General features: G+C 48.3%; 1 protein-coding gene across 2 annotated transcripts in view; it reads left to right on the forward strand.

The window, feature by feature from the left end:
• Positions 1-21,309, forward strand: part of LOC135038305 (transcription elongation factor A protein 3-like) — a 150,418-nt gene that overhangs the window by 95,767 nt on the left and 33,342 nt on the right. For both annotated transcript variants that reach the window (XM_063954639.1, XM_063954640.1), the window contains 5 exons: positions 14,219-14,272; positions 14,345-14,419; positions 14,513-14,590; positions 14,672-14,808; positions 15,399-15,455. In XM_063954639.1, the coding sequence (XP_063810709.1) occupies positions 14,219-14,272; positions 14,345-14,419; positions 14,513-14,590; positions 14,672-14,808; positions 15,399-15,455 (401 nt within the window). The remainder of the gene's footprint in view (positions 1-14,218; positions 14,273-14,344; positions 14,420-14,512; positions 14,591-14,671; positions 14,809-15,398; positions 15,456-21,309) is intronic.

Raw genomic sequence — 21,309 nt, forward strand, 5'->3', positions numbered from 1 at the left:
ATGCCTTTATGATGGCTTTTTGAATGTGTATTTTAAATGTTATCTTCCATGCTGTAGACAGTCTTCCCTCTCATGCTTGCTTATCTTACTGTATGTCCTATTTGGTTTCTATTCTTGCTATACACTGAGACCTTAATTCAATTATTTGAAACAAATGCTGAATTTTGAAGGTTTCATGCATTTTTCTAGTCATACTGTATAATTGAATGGATCACTCACGTTGGACATCAACAATGCATGTATTTTTTAACATGCAGTCTTGATAGAGTTAATTTAAAAATAATAGGTGCATTAGTGTGCCTGAGCCTGAAAGTTGAAATTATATTAGTGCCACATTTAAAGATAATGTATTGCAATTGGACATTTTTACAGTGTATTTACAATATATTCATTTAAAGGAAGGTAATTGTGGAAATACTGGCTGTTCTATATTTGGCTAAAGACATGTCTGTGGTAAATGCTAAGGATCATTTACAAATAAAACAGAGGTGAACCCACTTATTGGTGCAGATGGATGAAAGAGTGTCACTGTGTCAGCACTTGCACAGCATATAGAGTTTGTGAAATAAAAGTGTTAAAATACTGTGATGGGTATGAAATCCCGGCAGTCGGGATCCCTATAGGAGACTGACTGTGGAATCCCAATGGGCAGAATCCCGTGGTATTTTCACTCTACCCTAATCCTAACCCAACCTTCCCACAGCCTAACCCTAACCTCCCCCTTCCTCAGCCTAACCTTATCCCCCCCCCATCCCGCAACCTAACTCTAACCTCCCCCTGCTGCTTAACCCTCGCTCTAGTGCCTAACCTTTACCCCAACCCCAGTACTTACCTCCGGTATCCGTCAGTATTCTGACTGTCCGGATCCTGCTGTTGGTCTTCTGACTGTCGGTCTTCTGACTGCCAGGATTTTGACCGCATCCCAAAAAGGAGAGTTTTGGTAGACTTACCATTGTTAACTCTCTTTCTGCGAGGCACATTGGGTTCCACAGGGATACATCAGGGTGTAGAGTGGATCTGGATCCAGAGGCACCAACAGGCAAAGCTTTAGCTGTCCCAGGATGCATAGGGGCCTCCTCTATAACCCCGCCTCCAGGCACAGAGAGCACAGTTTTGATAACCATTCCAATGCAGGAGCAGGCAAGATAGAAGGCAGATGTTAGTCACAATCTCACGACAGGAGACGGTACCAGTGACTAATGCCATACAAACCCAAAGAAGCTAGGTGCGTCAGGGTGGGCACCATGTGGAACGCTATGTACCTTGCAGAAAGAGAGTTAACAATGGTAAGTCTACCATAGCTCTCCTTTTCTGCAGCAGGTTACATTGGTTTCCACAGGGGAACATCAGGGATGTCCTAAAGCAGTTCCTCAAGGGAGGGGACGTGCCTTAGCGGATATGAGAATCCGGCGTCCAAAGGTAGCATCCTGGGAGGTGAAGGTATCTAAGGGATAGAACCTAAGAAATGTGTTCACAGAGGACCACGTAGCCACCTTCCACAATTGTTTTGCCGAAGCGCCACGGCGGGCTGCCCAAGAAGGTCCAACAGACCGGGCAGAATGGGCCTTAATCGCAGCAGGAGCTGGAAGTCCAGCCTGCACATAAGCATGTGCAATCACCATTCTAATCCATCTGGCCAAGGTTTGCTTACTCACAGGCCAGCCACGTGTGTGGAATCCAGGACAAATAGGGCGTCAGACTGTCTAATGGAGGCAGTCCTGTACACATAAACACGGAGAGCCCTAACCACATCTAAAGACTGCTCTTTAGCTGACAAGCCCGAAAAGATAAAGGCCGGGACCACAATCTCTTGGTTCAGGTGAAAAGATGACACCACCTTAGGCAAATAACCGAGCCTGATTCGGAGAACCGCCCTGACACAGAGGAAATTCAGAAAGGGCGGTCAACAGGACAAAGTGCCTAAGTCCGAGACCCTTCCTGCAGAGGCAATAGCCAGCAAGAACAGAACCTTGGCCATGAGCCATTTGAGGTCCACCGATTCAAGAGGTTCGAAGGGAGACTTTTGAAGGGCTTTCAATACAATAGACAGGTCCCATGGAGCCACTGGAGGGACATAGGGAGGCTGAATAGTAAACACCCAGAGTGAATGTATGAACATCAGGTATAGAGGCAATCTTGCGCTGAAACCATACCGACAAGGCAGAAATGTGAACCTTGAGGGAGGCCAGACACATACCTAATGTCACAACTGAGGGCTGGTGCTGACTGTGAGAAGCCTCAGTTGTAGAGGCTGAGGGGTACTTAAACCTGGGAGGTAAGATAGGACTCCTGAACATGCGTGTGGACCTGCAATACCAGTGCCCGAAGGCGTGACCACGACAACTGAAGATATGTTCAACGGGTTTTATTAAGAACACAGCTCAACAGGTGTAGTGGCAAAAGAAGAGAAGGGTAACTTGCGCCTTAGTTGCAGCCCTGGACTAAAACTCTCAAGAGCACCACTTCTTGATAAACATACATATACACAAGAAAAAATAGAGTAGTCCACAAGCGCTACTAAATGTAGAGCAATCCAGATGTACAGTCTTCCCAAACACACGCCTCTATTAGAGTTAGGAATTCCTCAGAGCATCAAGGTTTCTCCTTCGTATATAGGTTCGCACAGAGGAGTATCTAGGGTAGGGCGAGTGGGGCACGTGCCCTGGGCGCCTTGGCAGGCCCAGGAGAGGGGGGCGCCGCCGGCGGCCAGGGCATCATGCCCCACCCGCCCCCGTCAACCCTAAATGTGAAGGGAGGAGAGCGCAGCGTCTCTCCCTCCCCTCACCGCCGCTGCCAGCACTAGCAGTGCTGCCAGCAGCGCTGCTGTGTCCGGTCTCTGGCGTTAGCCAATCAGAGCTTGCGGACCGGCTCCTGATTGGCTGCCGGTCCGCGAGCTCTGATTGGCTAGCGAACCGGCGCCAGACACAGCCGCCGGAGACGGGACGGGAGACCTGGACGGAGCAGTGAGGGGAAGGAGAGGCGCTGCGCTCTCCTCCCCTCACATAAGCGGCCGGTGAGTGAACGGGGGGGGGGGGGGGCACGGGCACAGTGGGGCATGTATCTGGCACCAAATGGGGCATGTAACTGGCACTGAGTGGGGCCTGGCACTGTGGGGCATGTATCTGGCACTGTGGGGCATGTATCTGGCACTGTGGGGCATGTAACTGGCACTGTGGGGCATGTATCTGGCACTGTGGGGCATGTATCTGGCACTGTGGGGCAATGTATCTGGCACTGTGGGGCAATGTATCTGGAACTGTGGGGCAATGTACCTGGCACTGTGGGGCATGTATCCGGCACTGTGGGGCATTGTATCTGGCACTGTGGGGCAATGTTACTGGCACTGTGGGGCAATGTAACTGGCACTGTGGGGCATGTATCCGGCACTGTGGGGCATGTATCCGGCACTGTGGGGCATTGTATCTGGCACTGTGGGGCAATGTAACTGGCACTGTGGGCCATTTTCAGTGGCCACACCCCTTCTGGAGCGTGGCCACACCCCTTCTGGTGTGTGGCCATGCCCATTTTTTCGACGAAGGCGCGCGCTCATGCTTCTTTTTGTGTGCTTTCTCTTTTTTTTTTTTTTTTTGGGGGGGGGGGTGCCATTTTACATCTTGCCCTGGGCTCCAAAAACCCTAGCTACGCCTCTGGGTTCGCACCTCAAAACTGACCTCCAAATCATGCGGAATGTACATCAAAAAGTCAGCTTGGGGGAAACCATGTGGAATACAACAGCAATGGCGGCGGAGGCCGCGGCAGGCAGGAGACGCCACACTATCCATTTGCACAGCCAGACCACAGGGACAGCGGCAGAGACCGCAGTGGGCAGAAGACATCATACCCAGCTCTCTGCACACTGAAGGCACAGGATCGGCGGCAACGGAGATCGCGGCGGGCAGGAGACACCACACCTGTTCAACCGCGCAGCAAGGCCACAGGGACAGGGACAGAGACCGTAGTGAGTATGAGACGTCACACCCAGCTCTCTGCACACCAAAAGCACAGGCACGGCTGCGGCGGTCGCGGCGGGATGAGAACGCCATTCTGGGACCTGACAAGTATACTGAGAAGGGCACTGTAACTACGCTGCGGGCCAACAGTAAAGCGATGCAAATATATACATCAGCAACACAGCTGGGACCTGACCCTGGAACGCAGAGCCAGCCTCAGAAGACACTTGACTGTTAAGAAATGACGACCAGTTACCCGAACCGTGACAGCACCCCCTCCTTTAGGAGTGGCCCCAGGACACTTCTTAGGCTTCTGACGAAATCTGGCATGAAAATTCTGGACCAATTTTGGAGCATGGACATCTGATGCGTTCATCCAGGAACGTTCCTCAGGACCATATCCCTTCCAATCGATCAGGTATTGAAGATGACCATACCGGAGGCGTGAATCCAGGATCTTTGCGACCTCATACTCAAAACCACGTTGAGTCTGGATCTTGGGAGCAGAGGGAAGCGCTGAATGAAAGCGATTCAGAATAACTGGTTTTAAGAGTGAAATATGGAATGTCCTGGGAATCTTCAGGAAAGGAGGTAGCTGAAGTCTGTAAGCCACTGGGTTGATGACTTGTCCAATCAGGAAAGGTCCAATATAGCGGGGAAGGGGGGGAAATTTCATGCTTGGGACCCTCAATCTTAGATTCTTTGTAGACAGCCAAACACGATCACCAACTTTAAGAGCAGGATTGCCCTACGCTTCTTATCCACAAATCTCTTGTACCTGGAGGATGCTTTTAACAGAGCTGCTCGAACCTTCTTCCAGTTATTTGAAAACTGATGAAGAGTGATATTAGCTGCAGGCACCGATGTTGCTGGAAGCGGTTGAAATTCTGGAACTTTTGGGTGGGACCCATAGTTGGTGAAGAATGGCGTGGAGGAAGATGAGGAATGGTACTGATTGTTGTGGTAAAATTCAGCCCATGGGAGGAGCTGAACCCAATCATCTTGGGAAGAGGAGACATAGATACGGAGGAAGGCCTCCAAGTCCTGATTCACCTCTCAGTTTGCCCATTAGTTTGAGGGTGATAGGCTGTAGAAAAGTTCAACTTGACTTGGAGAGCCTGGCAAAGACTCAGCCGGAACATGGCTACAAACTGAACACCTTTGTCGGAAATTATCTCCTCAGGGAGACCGTGTAATCTGAAGATCTCTTGGATGAAGACTTGAGCCAACTTGGAAGCTGACGGGAGACCTGTGAGAGGAATGAAATGAGCCATCTTGGTGAACCGGTCAACTACCACCCAGATGGTGTTGAATTTGTTACACACAGGAAGAGCTGTGACGAAATCCATAGATAGATGAGTCCACGGATGATGAGGAACAGATAAAGGAACCAGTTGCCCAGCGGGTGACTGGCGGGGTACTTTGTGTTGGGCACATTTTGGGCAGGAGGCCACAAACTCAGCGATGTCCTTCTTTAGGGTCGGCTACCAGTATGATCTGGAAATGAATTCTAAGGTCTTTTGTATGCCCGCGTGTCCGGCGAAGCGAGAGGAATGTGCCCAATGCAAGAGCTTCCTTCTGAGAGCCGTTTTAACGAAACTTTTCCTGGTGGGGGCATAGAGTCCATCCTCACTGCGGAGAACACCACTGGATCAATAATATAATGCTTGTCAGTAGACTCAGACTCATTTTCTTACTCCCAGGAGTGGGAAAGGGCATCAGCCTTACGATTCTGTGACCCTGGACAAAACTATAGTTTGAAGTCAAATCTGGAAAAGAAAAGTGCCCACCTGGCTTGGCGAGGGTTAAGACATTGAGCGCCTTTTAGATACAGGAGATTCTTGTGATCCGTCATAATGGTGATGGTGTGAGAAGCTCCTTCTAACAAATATCTCCACTCTTCCAAAGCGAGTTTGATAGCCAGAAGTTCTTGATAGCCAATGGCGTAGTTACGCTCGGCAGGAGAGAACTTTCGTGAGAAGAAGCCACAGGGATGTAGATAACCGTCATTAGCTCTTTGAGACAGAACTGCGCCCACTCCAACGGAAGAGACATCCACCTCAAGGATGAAGGGCGAACTGGTATCTGGCTGTTTCAAAACCGGAGCAGAGACGAATCTTTGTTTCAACAGATGTAAGGCTTGGGTAGCTTCATCTGACCATTTGGAAGGATTGGCTCCCTTTTTGGTGAGGGCAGTAAGAGGGGCAACAATAGTGGAAAAGTCTTGATTAAATTTCCTGTAATAATTGGCAAATCCTAAGAATCTCTGGATACCCTTGAGGGTTACAGGAATCGGCCAATCTCGGATAGCTTGAAGTTTCTCAGGATCCATCTCCAGACCGGAACCGGATACAATGTACCCCAGGAACGGGATGGATTTAACTTCAAAGATGCATTTTTCCAACTTGCAGAAAAGGCGGTTGGTACGAGAACGGGACAGGACCTCCTTTACCCAGAATCGATGTTCCTCCAGATCATTTGTAAAGATGAGAATGTCATCGAGATAGACCACCACATGACGATAGAGAATATCCCTGAAGATCTCGTTCACGAAGTGCTGGAACACAGCTGGAGCGTTGCTGAGTCCGAAAGGCAGGACGAGGTACTCATAATGTCCGTCACGAGTGTTAAATGCGGTCTTCCACTCGTCACCCTTCCGGATTCGAATGAGGTTATAGGCACCCCTCAAATCTAGCTTTGTGAATATAGTAGCCCCACTGACACGGTCAAATAACTCGGTGATAAGCGGCAGAGGGTACCGGTTTTTCACCGTGATGTCGTTCAGGCCCCGATAATCAATGCAAGGCCGCATGCCACCATCCTTCATCTTCACGAAGAAGAAGCCTGCGCCAGCTGGAGAGGAAGAGGGCTGGATAAATCCCTTCGCTAGATTTTTCCTAATGTATTCTTCCATGGAATGAGTCTCAAGTAATGACAATGGATATGTGCGTCCACGGGGTGGAGCCTTGGAGTTTCCCGGACGCTCCGGACAATTTTTGATGACATGGGAAGGTGCAGAACAATACAGGCAGAGTCGTTTAGAGAGGCGTCTTCTACGTTCTCCTGGAGACAAACGAGAGTGACCTATCTGCATAGGTTCGTCCTTGGGCGGAGATGGCTGACGAGGAGGAGGAATAGAAGTCTTAGAAGAGTTTGACCTGCCTCGCTCATTAGCCCTTTTACGGAACCGTAGGTCAACTTTAGTGAAGAGTGATATGAGCTTGTTCAACTTGGAAGGTAAGTCTCTGGTAGCAAGCTCATCCTTAATACGTTCAGATAAGCCTTGCCAAAAGGCTGCATAAAGAGCATCATCGTTCCAGGAAATTTCGGAAGCCAAAGTCTGAAATTTAACTAAATACTGTCCGACAGTTCGTGTCCCCTGACGTAACCGGAGGATTTCAGAAGAGGCGGATGTCACACGACCTGGCTCGTCGAAGATGCTCCTAAAAGTTGCCACAAAGTCACCATAGGGGTGAAGCCCAGTCGAGGGCAGAGCCACTGAGAAGGGAGATAATGTAGGCAACTTTGGTGCGGTCTGTAGGAAAACTGCCAGGTTGCAACTCAAAGTGAATCTCACACTGGTTTAGGAATCCCCTGCTGGCTTTTGGGGACCTGTCAAATTTAGCAGGTGTCGGCAAGTGAAGACGTGGAGCAGCAATGGGCGTGGTGGATGGGGACACCACCATAGGTACTGCAGTTGGCACACTGGACGCCCCTGACCCTCGGAGGGTCGCTTGAATTCCATCCAGCCGGGAAGAGAGGTCCTGGAGACAGCAGACAACATGGCCTTGGGCAGCCTCCTGATGTTCAAGACGGGCTGCCAGTTCTTGCATCGGCCTGGTCGCTTGGACTTGATCTCCGACCGGATCCATTTGGTCAGTGCTTACTGTCACAACTACAGGCTGGTGCTGACTATGAGAAGCCTCAGTTGTAGGGGCTGAGGGGTACTTAAACCTGGGAGGTAAGATAGGACTCCTGAACATGCGTGTGAACCTGCAATACCAGTGCCCGAAGGCGTGACCACGACAACTGAAGATATGTTCAACGGGTTTTATTAAGAACACAGCTCAACAGGTGTAGTGGCAGTTTGCAGTATGGTATACAAGGATTAACAAGTCACAGTTCCTAGAAGTGCATTAGGAAGTCCCTAGGTGTGGTACAATCAGGAGACAGTCTTAAAGGACCTGGAGGTGGTATGTCCTTTACCAACACCTATGCGCTAAGAAGCGGATTGGAAACAGGAACTGACCAGCTGAGGTAATGCAGAAGCTGGTGACTGTTTTGTAAACTGCCGGGTTTTACCAGATGGGACTGGCCCAACCGAATAGCTGTGGTGGAAGTGCTGGAGTGCACTAATGTAGCTAGAGAGTGAAGAAATATCACAGGTGATGCTTGGGATCGCAGACTACTGGAGAACGATGGCAGGGCATCGATGTAGAACAGAGACAGGCCACCGCTGGAAGCTGATATGCTGGAAGCCGGTGTTTAGTAATCTGCCAAACGTAGGGTGCAATGATGAGACACTGCGGAGTCAGGCTGCACCATGAGGAGTAGAACTGGTGCGAGTCTCTAGTGGAGTATTGAAGACAGGAACAACCACAATGAGGAGAGACTAGTATCACTGGGATGACAACTGAAGCACTGACAATCCTCCAGCTCTGAAACAGGATATTTATACCTGCTGGGATGCAGGCATTGGTTAGTCAATTAGGCAGAGTTCTGTAGCGCAGTGGATTGGAGGAAACAACAGCATGTGACCATGAGTTAAAGAGGCCATTTGGTATCTTATCCGATGAGGTAGGCTGTCCCACTTGGAGAGGATCAGCCGTTGCAGAGGACGAGAGTGAAGTTGAGCGTACTCTACTATGGCGAAGGACGACACCATCAGGCCAAGTACTTGCATCGCCGAGTGTATCAACACTCTGGGGCGATGAAGGAAGCGTCTTGTCTTGTCCTGGAGCTTCAGGACTTTGTCTGGAGACAGGAACAGTCTCTGACTGTGTCAAGAGTGCCCCTAGGTGCTCTGAGCTGGAACCAGCAAGGACTTTTTCCAATTTATTAGCCACCTGTGTGTTTTCTGGAAAGTCACCATCAGTTGTAGATGACTGAGAATGACTTTGTGTGAACTTGCCAGAATCAGTAGTTCATCCAAGTATGGGAGGATTCTGATTCCCTGACAACGGAGGTGGGCCGTCAAAATGGCCATGACCTTGGTGAAGATCTGAGGAGCCATAGCCAGTACAAATGGCAGAGCCCGGAATTAGTAGTGAAGGTCACCAATAGCCATCAGCAGGAACTGCTGATGCGAGATGGCAATAGGAATATGTAGATATGCATCCTGTATATCCAGGGATACCATATAGTCTCTGGGTTCCATAGCCAGCACTATTGAGCGCAGAGTTTCCTTACGAAACCTGGACACTCTCACAAACTTGTTCAAAGATTTGAGGTTGAGTATAGGCCTGTAGGACCCATTGTGTTTCGGCACCAGAAACAGGGTTGAGTAATAACCTCTGCCCCTCTGGGGGTGAGGAACTGGCACAACCACTCCCGTGCCCAGGAGGGAACTTACAACCATTTGTAGAGCCTGCGCTTTCAATGGATCTGACGGGAGAGCCATTGTGTAGAACTGGTGAGGGGAACGTCTCTTGAATGAGAAAGCATACCCATGAGAGACAACTACCAGTACCCAAGCACCTGAAGCAGTTGTGAGCCAGACCTGAGTGAACTGTAGAAGTCAGCCTCCCACCCTGGGGTCCCCCAGGGGGAAGCCCACCCCATCATGCAGCAGGTTTGTCATGTTTGGCAGCAGTCTGACAGCTGCCCAAGTCTACTTCGCCTTGGGCTTGGAGGTTTTGGAAACGTGAGATTGTCTAGGGTATGTCTGACCTTTCGCTTTCCCTTGAGGCCAACAGGAATGAAAAGTGGTACTTTTTGCCTTCTGAGAAGCATTAGTAGTGAATAGAAAAGCTGTCTTAGCAGCTGCCAGTTCAGACACAATTTCATTTAGGTCTTCCCCAAACAAAATGTCCCCAGTGAAGGAGAGGACTTCCAAAGTCTTCTTGGAGTCCAAGTCCACTTTCCACAACCTCAACCACAGTATGCGGCGCGCCAGGACAGACGTAGTCGGCGCCTTGGCTGCCAATACTCCCACCTCAGAGGACGCTTCTTGAATGTAATAAGCGGTGGTAATATGAGACAGGTATTGTCTGGCATTTTCAGAGATATTCGCAGGCAACTCTTCCTCTAATGCCTGAACCCACATTTCAATACCTTTTGCAGCCCAAGAGGCAGTTATAGTGGGTCTATGAATAGCCCCTGTAAGGGAATATACAGATTTCAGGCATTCCTCAACACGCTTATCTGTCGGCTCCCTCAGTGAGGTGACAGTGGTGACAGGCAGAGTGGATGACACCACTAGGCAGGTGACATGAGAATTCACTGGTGGCGGAGTCTCCCATTTGTTACACAATTCTGCAGGGTGAGGGTAGCGAGCCAATGCCCGTTTGGGAATAGGGAATTTCCTCCCTGGATTAGACCAGGGTTTCCGTTTGATGTCCACTAGATTATCAGAATGGGGTAATAGAATTTTAACCACCTTCTGCTGTTTAAACTTATCAGTTTTCTTTGCCACAGTAGTGGAATCCTCCTCATCTGTGATTTGCAGTATATGCTTAAGAGCAACCACCAGGGCAGGGACATCTATCAATAAGGGAGATTCCTTGTCAGTAACACAGGATTCAGTGTCCGACAGGACTGTATGCACCCCTCCTCTTCAGATGAGACATCAGAGAGGTTTGTAGACTGTGAGGAGGACTCCCATGCCCCTGGTCCTTAGAGGGACCAGGGGCACGGGAGTGACCTGAGGTGGATTTCTGTCTAACCAGGGACTGGTTTAGTTGTTGCAGTTGGTTAGACAAATTTTCCGCCCAAGGCAGATGAACCATAGGCACAATTTGTGGTGGTAATGGCACAGGCGACCCCATAGGGGTCACAAGAGGCTGCACTAGAGTACCCAGCAGAGTAGTGAACACGGCCCATGGAGGCTCCTGACTAAGTGCAGGGGCTGCAGACTGGGAGGTGCATGGCACGCTGTACAGAGGGGTGTGGTATGGAAGGTCGACCACCAGCATCCTCCACAAATTTATCAGAAGGGGAATTATTGCATGACACAGTATCTGGTCTCTAGGTCGACCGTAACTAGGTCGACAGTGTCTAGGTCGACCACTATTGGTCAACAGTAACTAAGTCGTCAGGGATTCTAGGTCGACAGGGTTTCTAGGTCGAAAGGGTTTCTAGGTAGACATGAGGTTTTTTTAATGTTTTTTGGTGTCGTTTTCACTGTACAGTGACCGGGAACCCCAATTAGTTCACCGTGTCCCCTCGCAGTTCCCAATCGTAGTCCACGTGAATCATAATTTATGAAAAAGTTCAAAAAATAATAATAAAGAAAACCTCATGTCAACCTTTTGACCTGTTGACCTAGAACATGTCGACCTAGAGCCCCTATCGACCTAGTTACTGTCGACCAATAGTGGTCGACCTAGACATTGTTGACCTAGTTAATGTCGACCTGACCGGATACCATACAGAGACCCTCATGCAATAATTCCCCCTCTGATAAATTCGCGGAGCATGCTCTGCATCATGCAGAAGCTTCCGTAGATTTGCTGCTCTATTTGTGAGACATTGCACAATGTAAACAATTGGACTTACACAGTACGATTATACAGCCAGACAAATACAATAACCTGTGGAATAAAACGATAGGGTATAATGTGACTGTAACACAGGAGTAATATGCTTATATAGGAATATAGAATATAGATAAACTCTGTGCACAACTATGTTGTTTGACCCAAACGCACCTAGCCCAGGGTACAGAATATAGTGACAGTTATATCTGGCAAACACTGAAAGTGAAACCACACAGCAGATACAGGCACACAGAGTCATAGGCAATGCAGAAATTATGTACAATAATGCTGCACTGGACATATCTATCTATCTATCTATCTATCTATCTATCTATCTATCTCACTCGTACAATATACCCTGCAATGTACACCTTTTCTCAACTAACGCTGTCTCTCAGACATGTAGGATACTCAAGTGAATGTAAAGACATAGCGCTGTACACAGGCGGCTTTACATGGGAGACCATGCCCAGCAATCCCGGAGACTTGCTGCTGCTATGCTGTTAAGATGGTGCCCAGAGTCTCTGTGAGGGAGTGAGGGCGAGTGAAGCAGCTCCAGGGCGGGAAATCTGCAGGAGATGGCACCCTGGGCCGGTGGAGGGCCTACAGGTCAAACACCGCATCCCCTATGCTGGTCTTCCACCCCAGGTACTATGGAGCCCCATTAAACTGGTGTTAATACCAGTGCCGTAACTAGACAATTTGGCGCTGTGTGCAAGAAACAGCATCGGTGTCCCCTTCCCCCCATATTCAAAATAGGGCCAGGCATGCAAACAAAATGTACGGCGTGGCTTCATGAGGAAGAGGCGTAGCCACAATATAATACCAATTCATATTACACTGCACAGTAGTCTCCATTGTTCAAATTACGCCGCACAGTAGCGCCATTTGCACACATTTCACCAGGCAGAACCCCTTTTACACATTACGCCAGGTTGAGCCCCTGTCACATATTACGTCAGGTAGAGCCCCATTTTACACATTACTCCATGTAGAGCCCCTATCACACATTATGCCAGGTAGAGACCCCTTTTTCACATTCCGGCAGGCAGAGCACCCTTTTACACATTCCGGCAGGCAGAGCACCCTTTTACACATTATGGCAGGCGGAGCTCCCTTTTACACATTACAGCAGGTGGAATCCCCTTTTACACATTACGTCAGGTAGAGTATCTTACATCCCCCCTCCTTACCCTTAGTGTGTAGTGTAGTGTAGTGTAATGTAGTGTAGTGTACTGTACTGTAGTGTAGTGTACTGCAGTGTAGTGTAGTGTGCTGTAGTGTAGTGTAATGTAGCATAATGTAGTGTACTGTAATGTAGTGTAGTGTTTATACAGCCACTTACATGATTTCTCCTTTTTCCTGTGGCTGTGCTGCTGCCGGCTCCTGGCCCAGCGCTTCCTCTGTATACTGCACTGCAGCCCAAGAGAGGGGGCGGGCCACGGGAGCACAGCACACGGGGGGCCAAGAGGGGGGGCACGAAGGAGTGCAGCACACGGGGACCAAGAGAGGGGGAGGGGGACGCGGGAGCACAGTACACAGGCCAAGAGAGGGGCCGGACTGTGGGAGCGCAGTACACAGGGGTGGGCCACGGGAGCGCAGTACATGGGGGCATTTAGTGATAGCCAGTGCTGCCACTGACTGTATGCGGCAGAGGCTTTCGCTGTTCAGAGCTTGGCCGCGGGCGCCAGATGCTGCAAGAGCACACAGGGGAGGGGGATCGGGAAATGTGGCTGTCAGCAGGGGGAATAAGCGGCCACTCGGGGTGTGTGTGGAAGGTGCGCCCACAGGACATATGCACTGTAGCCAATGCACCTTCTGCACACAGCTAGTTACGGCCCAGGTTAATACACCTGACCTGTGCTCCAATGCCCTGGTGGTCTAATGGGGCCCATGCCCAGTGACAGTGTCCACGCCAGTGCCGCGGTACATCTCCCCAGACCACGGACGCATCGCAGTGTAATGGCGGGTCCTGCCTAGGAGACCTTCTTACCTCATCCCCTTGGCAGCCACGTGATGCAGGAGAGCAGTCTGCGACCGTGCCTAAGTCGGGACGCCTCCGCCTCTGGTACCCGGGAACCAGGCCAACGGGTGTGTGCGGTGCCGCTTGGGAGGTGATGGAGCTGCAGCACTGAATGTCACACTGACATACAGTGTTGCCAGCTGAAATAACAAAGTAAATTTCTGTTAGATGAAAAGCTTTCAGGGCTGCACAGTGCAGCCCCTCTGTTCAGTGACCTGCTGCTGCTGCCCCTATGCATCATGGGACAGCTAAAGCTCTGCCTGTTGGTGCCTCTGGATCCAGATCCACTCTACAGCCCCAATGTTTACCTGTGGAAACCAATGTAACCTGCTGCAGAAATACTTGCTAAAATAAGATTAAAGTAATACTAATCTACATGATAACATATATAGTATAGTTTTAAACTGTCATCATAATAGTAATTAATTTTTTGATTTGTTACAGTGGACAGGGGTTTAATGTCAATTTAACTTATTTCCAATGTAGAGATTGTTTGTCTGCTGTGTTTGTTCATATGGTACAATAGTATATCACTGTACTCTTTGCAGGAGCCAGTCTACTGATTTCCAGTCTTTATCTCATTCTTCTAAGAAGCCAGAAAGGTGAGAATTAGTTGCAGGAACTGCCAGTAAACTGACTGACTTTAACCTCTACATTATATAATTATCCAATAGGAGACTCTCTTTGAACGCTTCACTCCCGTCATCATCTGCTTCATGCAAAAGTTCAAGTAACACCAAAGAAGACAGGTAAATATGTAACTTATTGGAATCAAATGTTTAGCTTTATCTCTGTTTGGACCAATCACTAGCTAACCATTCCCCACTTCCTGCTCTCTACAGGAAAAACTCTATTGGTTCCCCAAATGTTGGAGCTCACAATGGATCCAGCAAATCTTCTACAAATACCATAGAGGAAAGGTGACAAAAGTTTTAAAGTATAACGGAAATGATAAGTTATATATTTTCACTTTTAAATAAAATGTTATTTTTATACTGTAGACCAAGTGGAGTGTTGGCAAGTTCCCCCACTTGTAGCAGTCCTCCTTCATGTGCACTTTTAGCACCCTGCTATGCAACAGGTGACTCTGTGAGAGACAAGTGTGTGGAGATGGTGGCAGCTGCTCTGAAGACTGATGGTGAGACTTGAGAAAGCACTTTGGCATGGTGGAGGGCTGAAAGGATTGTTTATTTAGAGTTTCTGCATAGTATTTCTCATGCTAAGAAATAAGTTGAGTAGCAGTGAGGGTGATCCACAGAGATCCCTGCTACCAAGGTGTGCTGGTACCATGCTAAACAGAGCAGACAATGGGGACCCAGGGAAGGTATCACACCTAGGGGAGAGACATTAGCAGGGACAGCCCTGGCATTTAATTGTGTGGACGCACACTAAAATGGGGCATAGTGACAGCTCACGGGGGCATACTGCAGGTCACAGGGACCTTGCCTAATGTCACGCCCCCATCTCTCTATGCCAGGCGGCTGAGCAAAGTGCTGGGAGGATAAGCTGCTCGGTCAACCCGGTCTCTCTGTGTGGCCGGACCAGCCCATCGGCCCTTCTGGCATCTGCTAGATGTGCCAGAGGGGTAGTGCAACCCTGGGCTTTAGTGTAAAACCTAAGACACAAAGACATGCAATGCAATAGCATTTTGGATAATTAAAAATAAAGTCGCTGAGATACTATGCAGGACATACACACAATGTGCTAAGATATTTCTTCTGTTTCTAGATGATTACAAACAATTTGGAACAAACTGCAAGAGAATTGGATGGGAAATTGAAGAATATATCCTTTATATATGTACAGAACTTTCACCACAGTCTCATTTTGTTTGGCACTTTGGTACTCAGTAGAAGACAGTTGTTTATTTTACTTGTATCTTTCAATTAGCTTTAAAAAGTACTATACATACACAGTATATATATATATATATATATATATATATATATTATATATACCAAAATCCAAAAGCCGGCACTCCATGGAAAACAATGCAATACCTTGCCAGGGTGCTCTCCCGGGGCCTGCCAACCCCCTACCATACACTAGAGATGTGCACTTGAAATTTTTCGGGTTTTGTGTTTTGGTTTTGTGTTCGGTTCCGCGGCCGTGTTTTGGGTTCGACCGCGTTTTGGCAAAACCTCACCGAATTTTTTTTGTCGGATTCGGGTGTGTTTTGGATTCGGGTGTTTTTTTCAAAAAACACTAAAAAACAGCTTAAATCATAGAATTTGGGGGTAATTTTGACCCCAAAGTATTATTAACCTCAAAAACCATAATTTCCACTCATTTTCAGTCTATTCTGAATACCTCACACCTCACAATATTATTTTTAGTCCTAAAATTTGCACCGAGGTCGCTGGATGACTAAGCTAAGCGACCCTAGTGGCCGACACAAACACCTGGCCCATCTAGGAGTGGCACTGCAGTGTCAGGCAGGATGGCACTTCAAAAAATACTCCCCAAACAGCACATGACGCAAAGAAAAAAAGAGGCGCAATGAGGTAGCTGTGTGAGTAAGATAAGCGACCCTAGTGGCCGACACAAACACCTGGCCCATCTAGGAGTGGCACTGCAGTGTCACGCAGGATGGCCCTTCCAAAAAACCCTCCCCAAACAGCACATGACGCAAAGAAAAAAAGAGGCGCAATGAGGTAGCTGTGTGAGTAAGATAAGCGACCCTAGTGGCCGACACAAACACCTGGCCCATCTAGGAGTGGCACTGCAGTGTCACGCAGGATGGCCCTTCCAAAAAACACTCCCCAAACAGCACATGACGCAAAGAAGAAAAAAAGAGGCGCAATGAGGTAGCTGTGTGAGTAAGCTAAGCGACCCTAGTGGCCGACACAAACACCTGGCCCATCTAGGAGTGGCACTGCAGTGTCACGCAGGATGGCCCTTCCAAAAAACACTCCCCAAACAGCACATGACGCAAATAAAAATGAAAGAAAAAAGAGGTGCAAGATGGAATTGTCCTTGGGCCCTCCCACCCACCCTTATGTTGTATAAACAGGACATGCACACTTTAACCAACCCATCATTTCAGTGACAGGGTCTGCCACACGACTGTGACTGAAATGACGGGTTGGTTTGGACCCCCACCGAAAAAGAAGCAATTAATCTCTCCTTGCACAAACTGGCTCTACAGAGGCAAGATGTCCACCTCATCATCATCCTCCGATATATCACCGTGTACATCCCGCTCCTCACAGATTATCAATTCGTCCCCACTGGAATCCACCATCTCAGCTCCCTGTGTACTTTGTGGAGGCAATTGCTGCTGGTCAATGTCTCCACGGAGGAATTGATTATAATTCATTTTAATGAACATCATCTTCTCCACATTTTCTGGAAGTAACCTCGTACGCGGATTGCTGACAAGGTGAGCGGCGGCACTAAACACTCTTTCGGAGTACACACTTGTGGGAGGGCAACTTAGGTAGAATAAAGCCAGTTTGTGCAAGGGCCTCCAAATTGCCTCTTTTTCCTGCCAGTATAAGTACGGACTGTCTGACGTGCCTACTTGGATGCGGTCACTCATATAATCCTCCACCATTCTTTCAATGGTGAGAGAATCATATGCAGTGACAGTAGACGACATGTCCGTAATCGTTGTCAGGTCCTTCAGTCCGGACCAGATGTCAGCATCAGGAGTCGCTCCAGACTGCCCTGCATCACCACCAGCGGGTGGGCTCGGAATTCTGAGCCTTTTCCTCGCACCCCCAGTTGCGGGAGAATGTGAAGGAGGAGATGTTGACAGGTCGCGTTCCGCTTGACTTGACAATTTTGTCACCAGCAGGTCTTTGAACCCCAGCAGACTTGTGTCTGCCGGAAAGAGAGATCCAAGGTAGGTTTTAAATCTAGGATCGAGCACGGTGGCCAAAATGTAGTGCTCTGATTTCAACAGATTGACCACCCGTGAATCCTTGTTAAGCGAATTAAGGGCTCCATCCACAAGTCCCACATGCCTAGCGGAATCGCTACCTTTTAGCTCCTCCTTCAATGCCTCCAGCTTCTTCTGCAAAAGCCTGATGAGGGGAATGACCTGACTCAGGCTGGCAGTGTCTGAACTGACTTCACGTGTGGCAAGTTCAAAAGGTTGCAGAACCTTGCACAACGTTGAAATCATTCTCCACTGCGCTTGAGACAGGTACATTCCACCTCCTATATCGTGCTCAATTGTATAGGCTTGAATGGCCTTTTGCTGCTCCTCCAACCTCTGAAGCATATATAGGGTTGAATTCCACCTCGTTACCACTTCTTGCTTCAGATGATGGCAGGGCAGGTTCAGGCGTTTTTGGTGGTGCTCCAGTCTTCTGTACGTGGTGTACGAAAGTGTCCCGCAATTCTTCTGGCCACCGACAGCATCTCTTGCACGCCCCTGTCGTTTTTTAAAAAATTCTGCACCACCAAATTCAAGGTATGTGCAAAACATGGGACGTGCTGGAATTTGCCCATATTTAATGCACACACAATATTGCTGGCGTTGTCCGATGCCACAAATCCACAGGAGAGTCCAATTGGGGTAAGCCATTCCGCGATGATCTTCCTCAGTTGCCGTAAGAGGTTTTCAGCTGTGTGCGTATTCTGGAAAGCGGTGATACAAAGCGTAGCCTGCCTAGGAAAGAGTTGGCGTTTGCGAGATGCTGCTACTGGTGCCGCCGCTGCTGTTCTTGCGGCGGGAGTCCATACATCTACCCAGTGGGCTGTCACAGTCATATAGTCCTGACCCTGCCCTGCTCCACTTGTCCACATGTCCGTGGTTAAGTGGACATTGGGTACAACTGCATTTTTTAGGACACTGGTGAGTCTTTTTCTGACGTCCGTGTACATTCTCGGTATCGCCTGCCTAGAGAAGTGGAACCTAGATGGTATTTGGTAACGGGGGCACACTACCTCAAGAAATTGTCTAGTTCCCTGTGAACTAACGGCGGATACCGGACGCACGTCTAACACCAACATAGTTGTCAAGGCCTCAGTTATCCGCTTTGCAACAGGATGACTGCTGTGATATTTCATCTTCCTCGCAAAGGACTGTTGGACAGTCAATTGCTTGGTGGAAGTAGTAAAAGTGGGCTTACGACTTCCCCTCTGGGATGACCATCGACTCCCAGCAGCAACAACAGCAGCGCCAGCAGCAGTAGGCGTTACACGCAAGGATGCATCGGAGGAATCCCAGGCAGGAGAGGACTCGTCAGAATTGCCAGTGACATGGCCTGCAGGACTATTGGCATTCCTGGGGAAGGAGGAAATTGACACTGAGGGAGTTGGTAGGGTGGTTTGCGTGAGCTTGGTTACAAGAGGAAGGGATTTACTGGTCAGTGGACTGCTTCCGCTGTCGCCCAAAGTTTTTGAACTTGTCACTGACTTATTATGAATGCGCTGCAGGTGACGTATAAGGGAGGATGTTCCGAGGTGGTTAACGTCCTTACCCCTACTTATTACAGCTTGACAAAGGCAACACACGGCTTGACAAATGTTGTCCGCATTTCTGGTGAAATACTTCCACACCGAAGAGCTGATTTTTTTGGTATTTTCACCAGGCATGTCAACGGCCCTATTCCTCCCATGGACAACAGGTGTCTCCCCGGGTGCCTGACTTAAACAAACCACCTCACCATCAGAATCCTCCTTGTCAATTTCCTCCCCAGCGCCAGCAATACCCATATCCTCCTCATCCTGGTGTACTTCAACACTGACATCTTCAATCTGACTATCAGGAACTGGACAGCGGGTGCTCCTTCCAGCACTTGCAGGGGGCGTGCAAATGGTGGAAGGCGCATGCTCTTCACGTCCAGTGTTGGGAAGGTCAGGCATCGCAACCGACACAATTGGACTCTCCTTGTGGATTTGGGATTTCGAAGAACGCACAGTTCTTTGCGGTGCTTTTGCCAGCTTGAGTCTTTTCAGTTTTCTAGCGAGAGGCTGAGTGCTTCCATCCTCATGTGAAGCTGAACCACTAGCCATGAACATAGGCCAGGGCCTCAGCCGTTCCTTGCCACTCCGTGTGGTAAATGGCATATTGGCAAGTTTACGCTTCTCCGACGACAATTTTATTTTAGATTTTGGAGTCCTTTTTTTACTGATATTTGGTGTTTTGGATTTTACATGCTCTGTACTATGACATTGGGCATCGGCCTTGGCAGACGACGTTGCTGGCATTTTATCGTCTCGGCCATGACTAGTGGCAGCAGCTTCAGCACGAGGTGGAAGTGGATCTTGATCTTTCCCTAATTTTGGAACCTCAACATTTTTGTTCTCCATATTTTAATAGGCACAACTAAAAGACACAGAGGTAGCTACAGCCGTGGACTACCGTACTGTGTCTGCTGCTAATATAGACTGGATGATAATGAGATGAAATCAATATATATTATATCACACTAGTACTGCAGCCGGACAGGTAGATATATTTATTATGTAATGACTGATGACGGACCTGCTGGACACTGTCAGCTCAGCAGCACCGCAGACTGCTACAGTAAGCTACTATAGTAGTATGTATAAAGAAGAAAGAAAAAAAAAACCACGGGTAGGTGGTATACAATTATGGATGGACGAGCGACTGCCAACACAGAGGTAGCTACAGCCATGGACTACCGTACTGTGTCTGCTGCTAATATAGACTGGATGATAATGAGATGAAATCAATATATATATATATATAATATCACTAGTACTGCAGCCGGACAGATATATATATTTATTATGTAATGACTGATGACGGACCTGCTGGACACTGTCAGCTCAGCAGCACCACAGACTGCTACAGTAAGCTACTATAGTAGTATGTATAAAGAAGAAAGAAAAAAAAAAACCACGGGTAGGTGGTATACAATTATGGATGGACGAGCGACTGCCGACACAGAGGTAGCTACAGCCGTGGACTACCGTACTGTGTCTGCTGCTAATATAGACTTGATGATAATGAGATGAAATCAATATATATATATATAATATCACTAGTACTTCAGCTGGACAGGTATATATATTTATTATGTAATGACTGATGACGGACCTGCTGGACACTGTCAGCTCAGCAGCACCGCAGACTGCTACAGTAAGCTACTATAGTAGTATGTATAAAGAAGAAAGAAAAAAAAAACCACGGGTAGGTGGTATACAATTATGGATGGACGAGCGACTGCCGACACAGAGGTAGCTACAGCCGTGGACTACCGTACTGTGTCTGCTGCTAATATAGACTGGATGATAATGAGATGAAATCAATATATATATATATAATATCACTAGTACTGCAGCCGGACAGGTATATATATTTATTATGTAATGACTGATGACGGACCTGCTGGACACTGTCAGCTCAGCAGCACCGCAGAGTGCTACAGTAAGCTACTATAGTAGTATGTATAAAGAAGAAAGAAAAGAAAAAAAAACCACGGGTAGGTGGTATACAATTATGGATGGACGAGCGACTGCCGACACAGAGGTAGCTACAGCCGTGGACTACCGTACTGTGTCTGCTGCTAATATAGACTGGATGATAATGAGATGAAATCAATATATATATATATATATATATATATATATATAATATCACTAGTACTGCAGCCGGACAGGTATATATATTTATTACGTAATGACTGATGACGGACCTGCTGGACACTGTCAGCTCAGC

This window comes from Pseudophryne corroboree, chromosome 2 (genome assembly GCF_028390025.1).
Source record: "Pseudophryne corroboree isolate aPseCor3 chromosome 2, aPseCor3.hap2, whole genome shotgun sequence".
NCBI lineage: Eukaryota > Metazoa > Chordata > Amphibia > Anura > Myobatrachidae > Pseudophryne > Pseudophryne corroboree.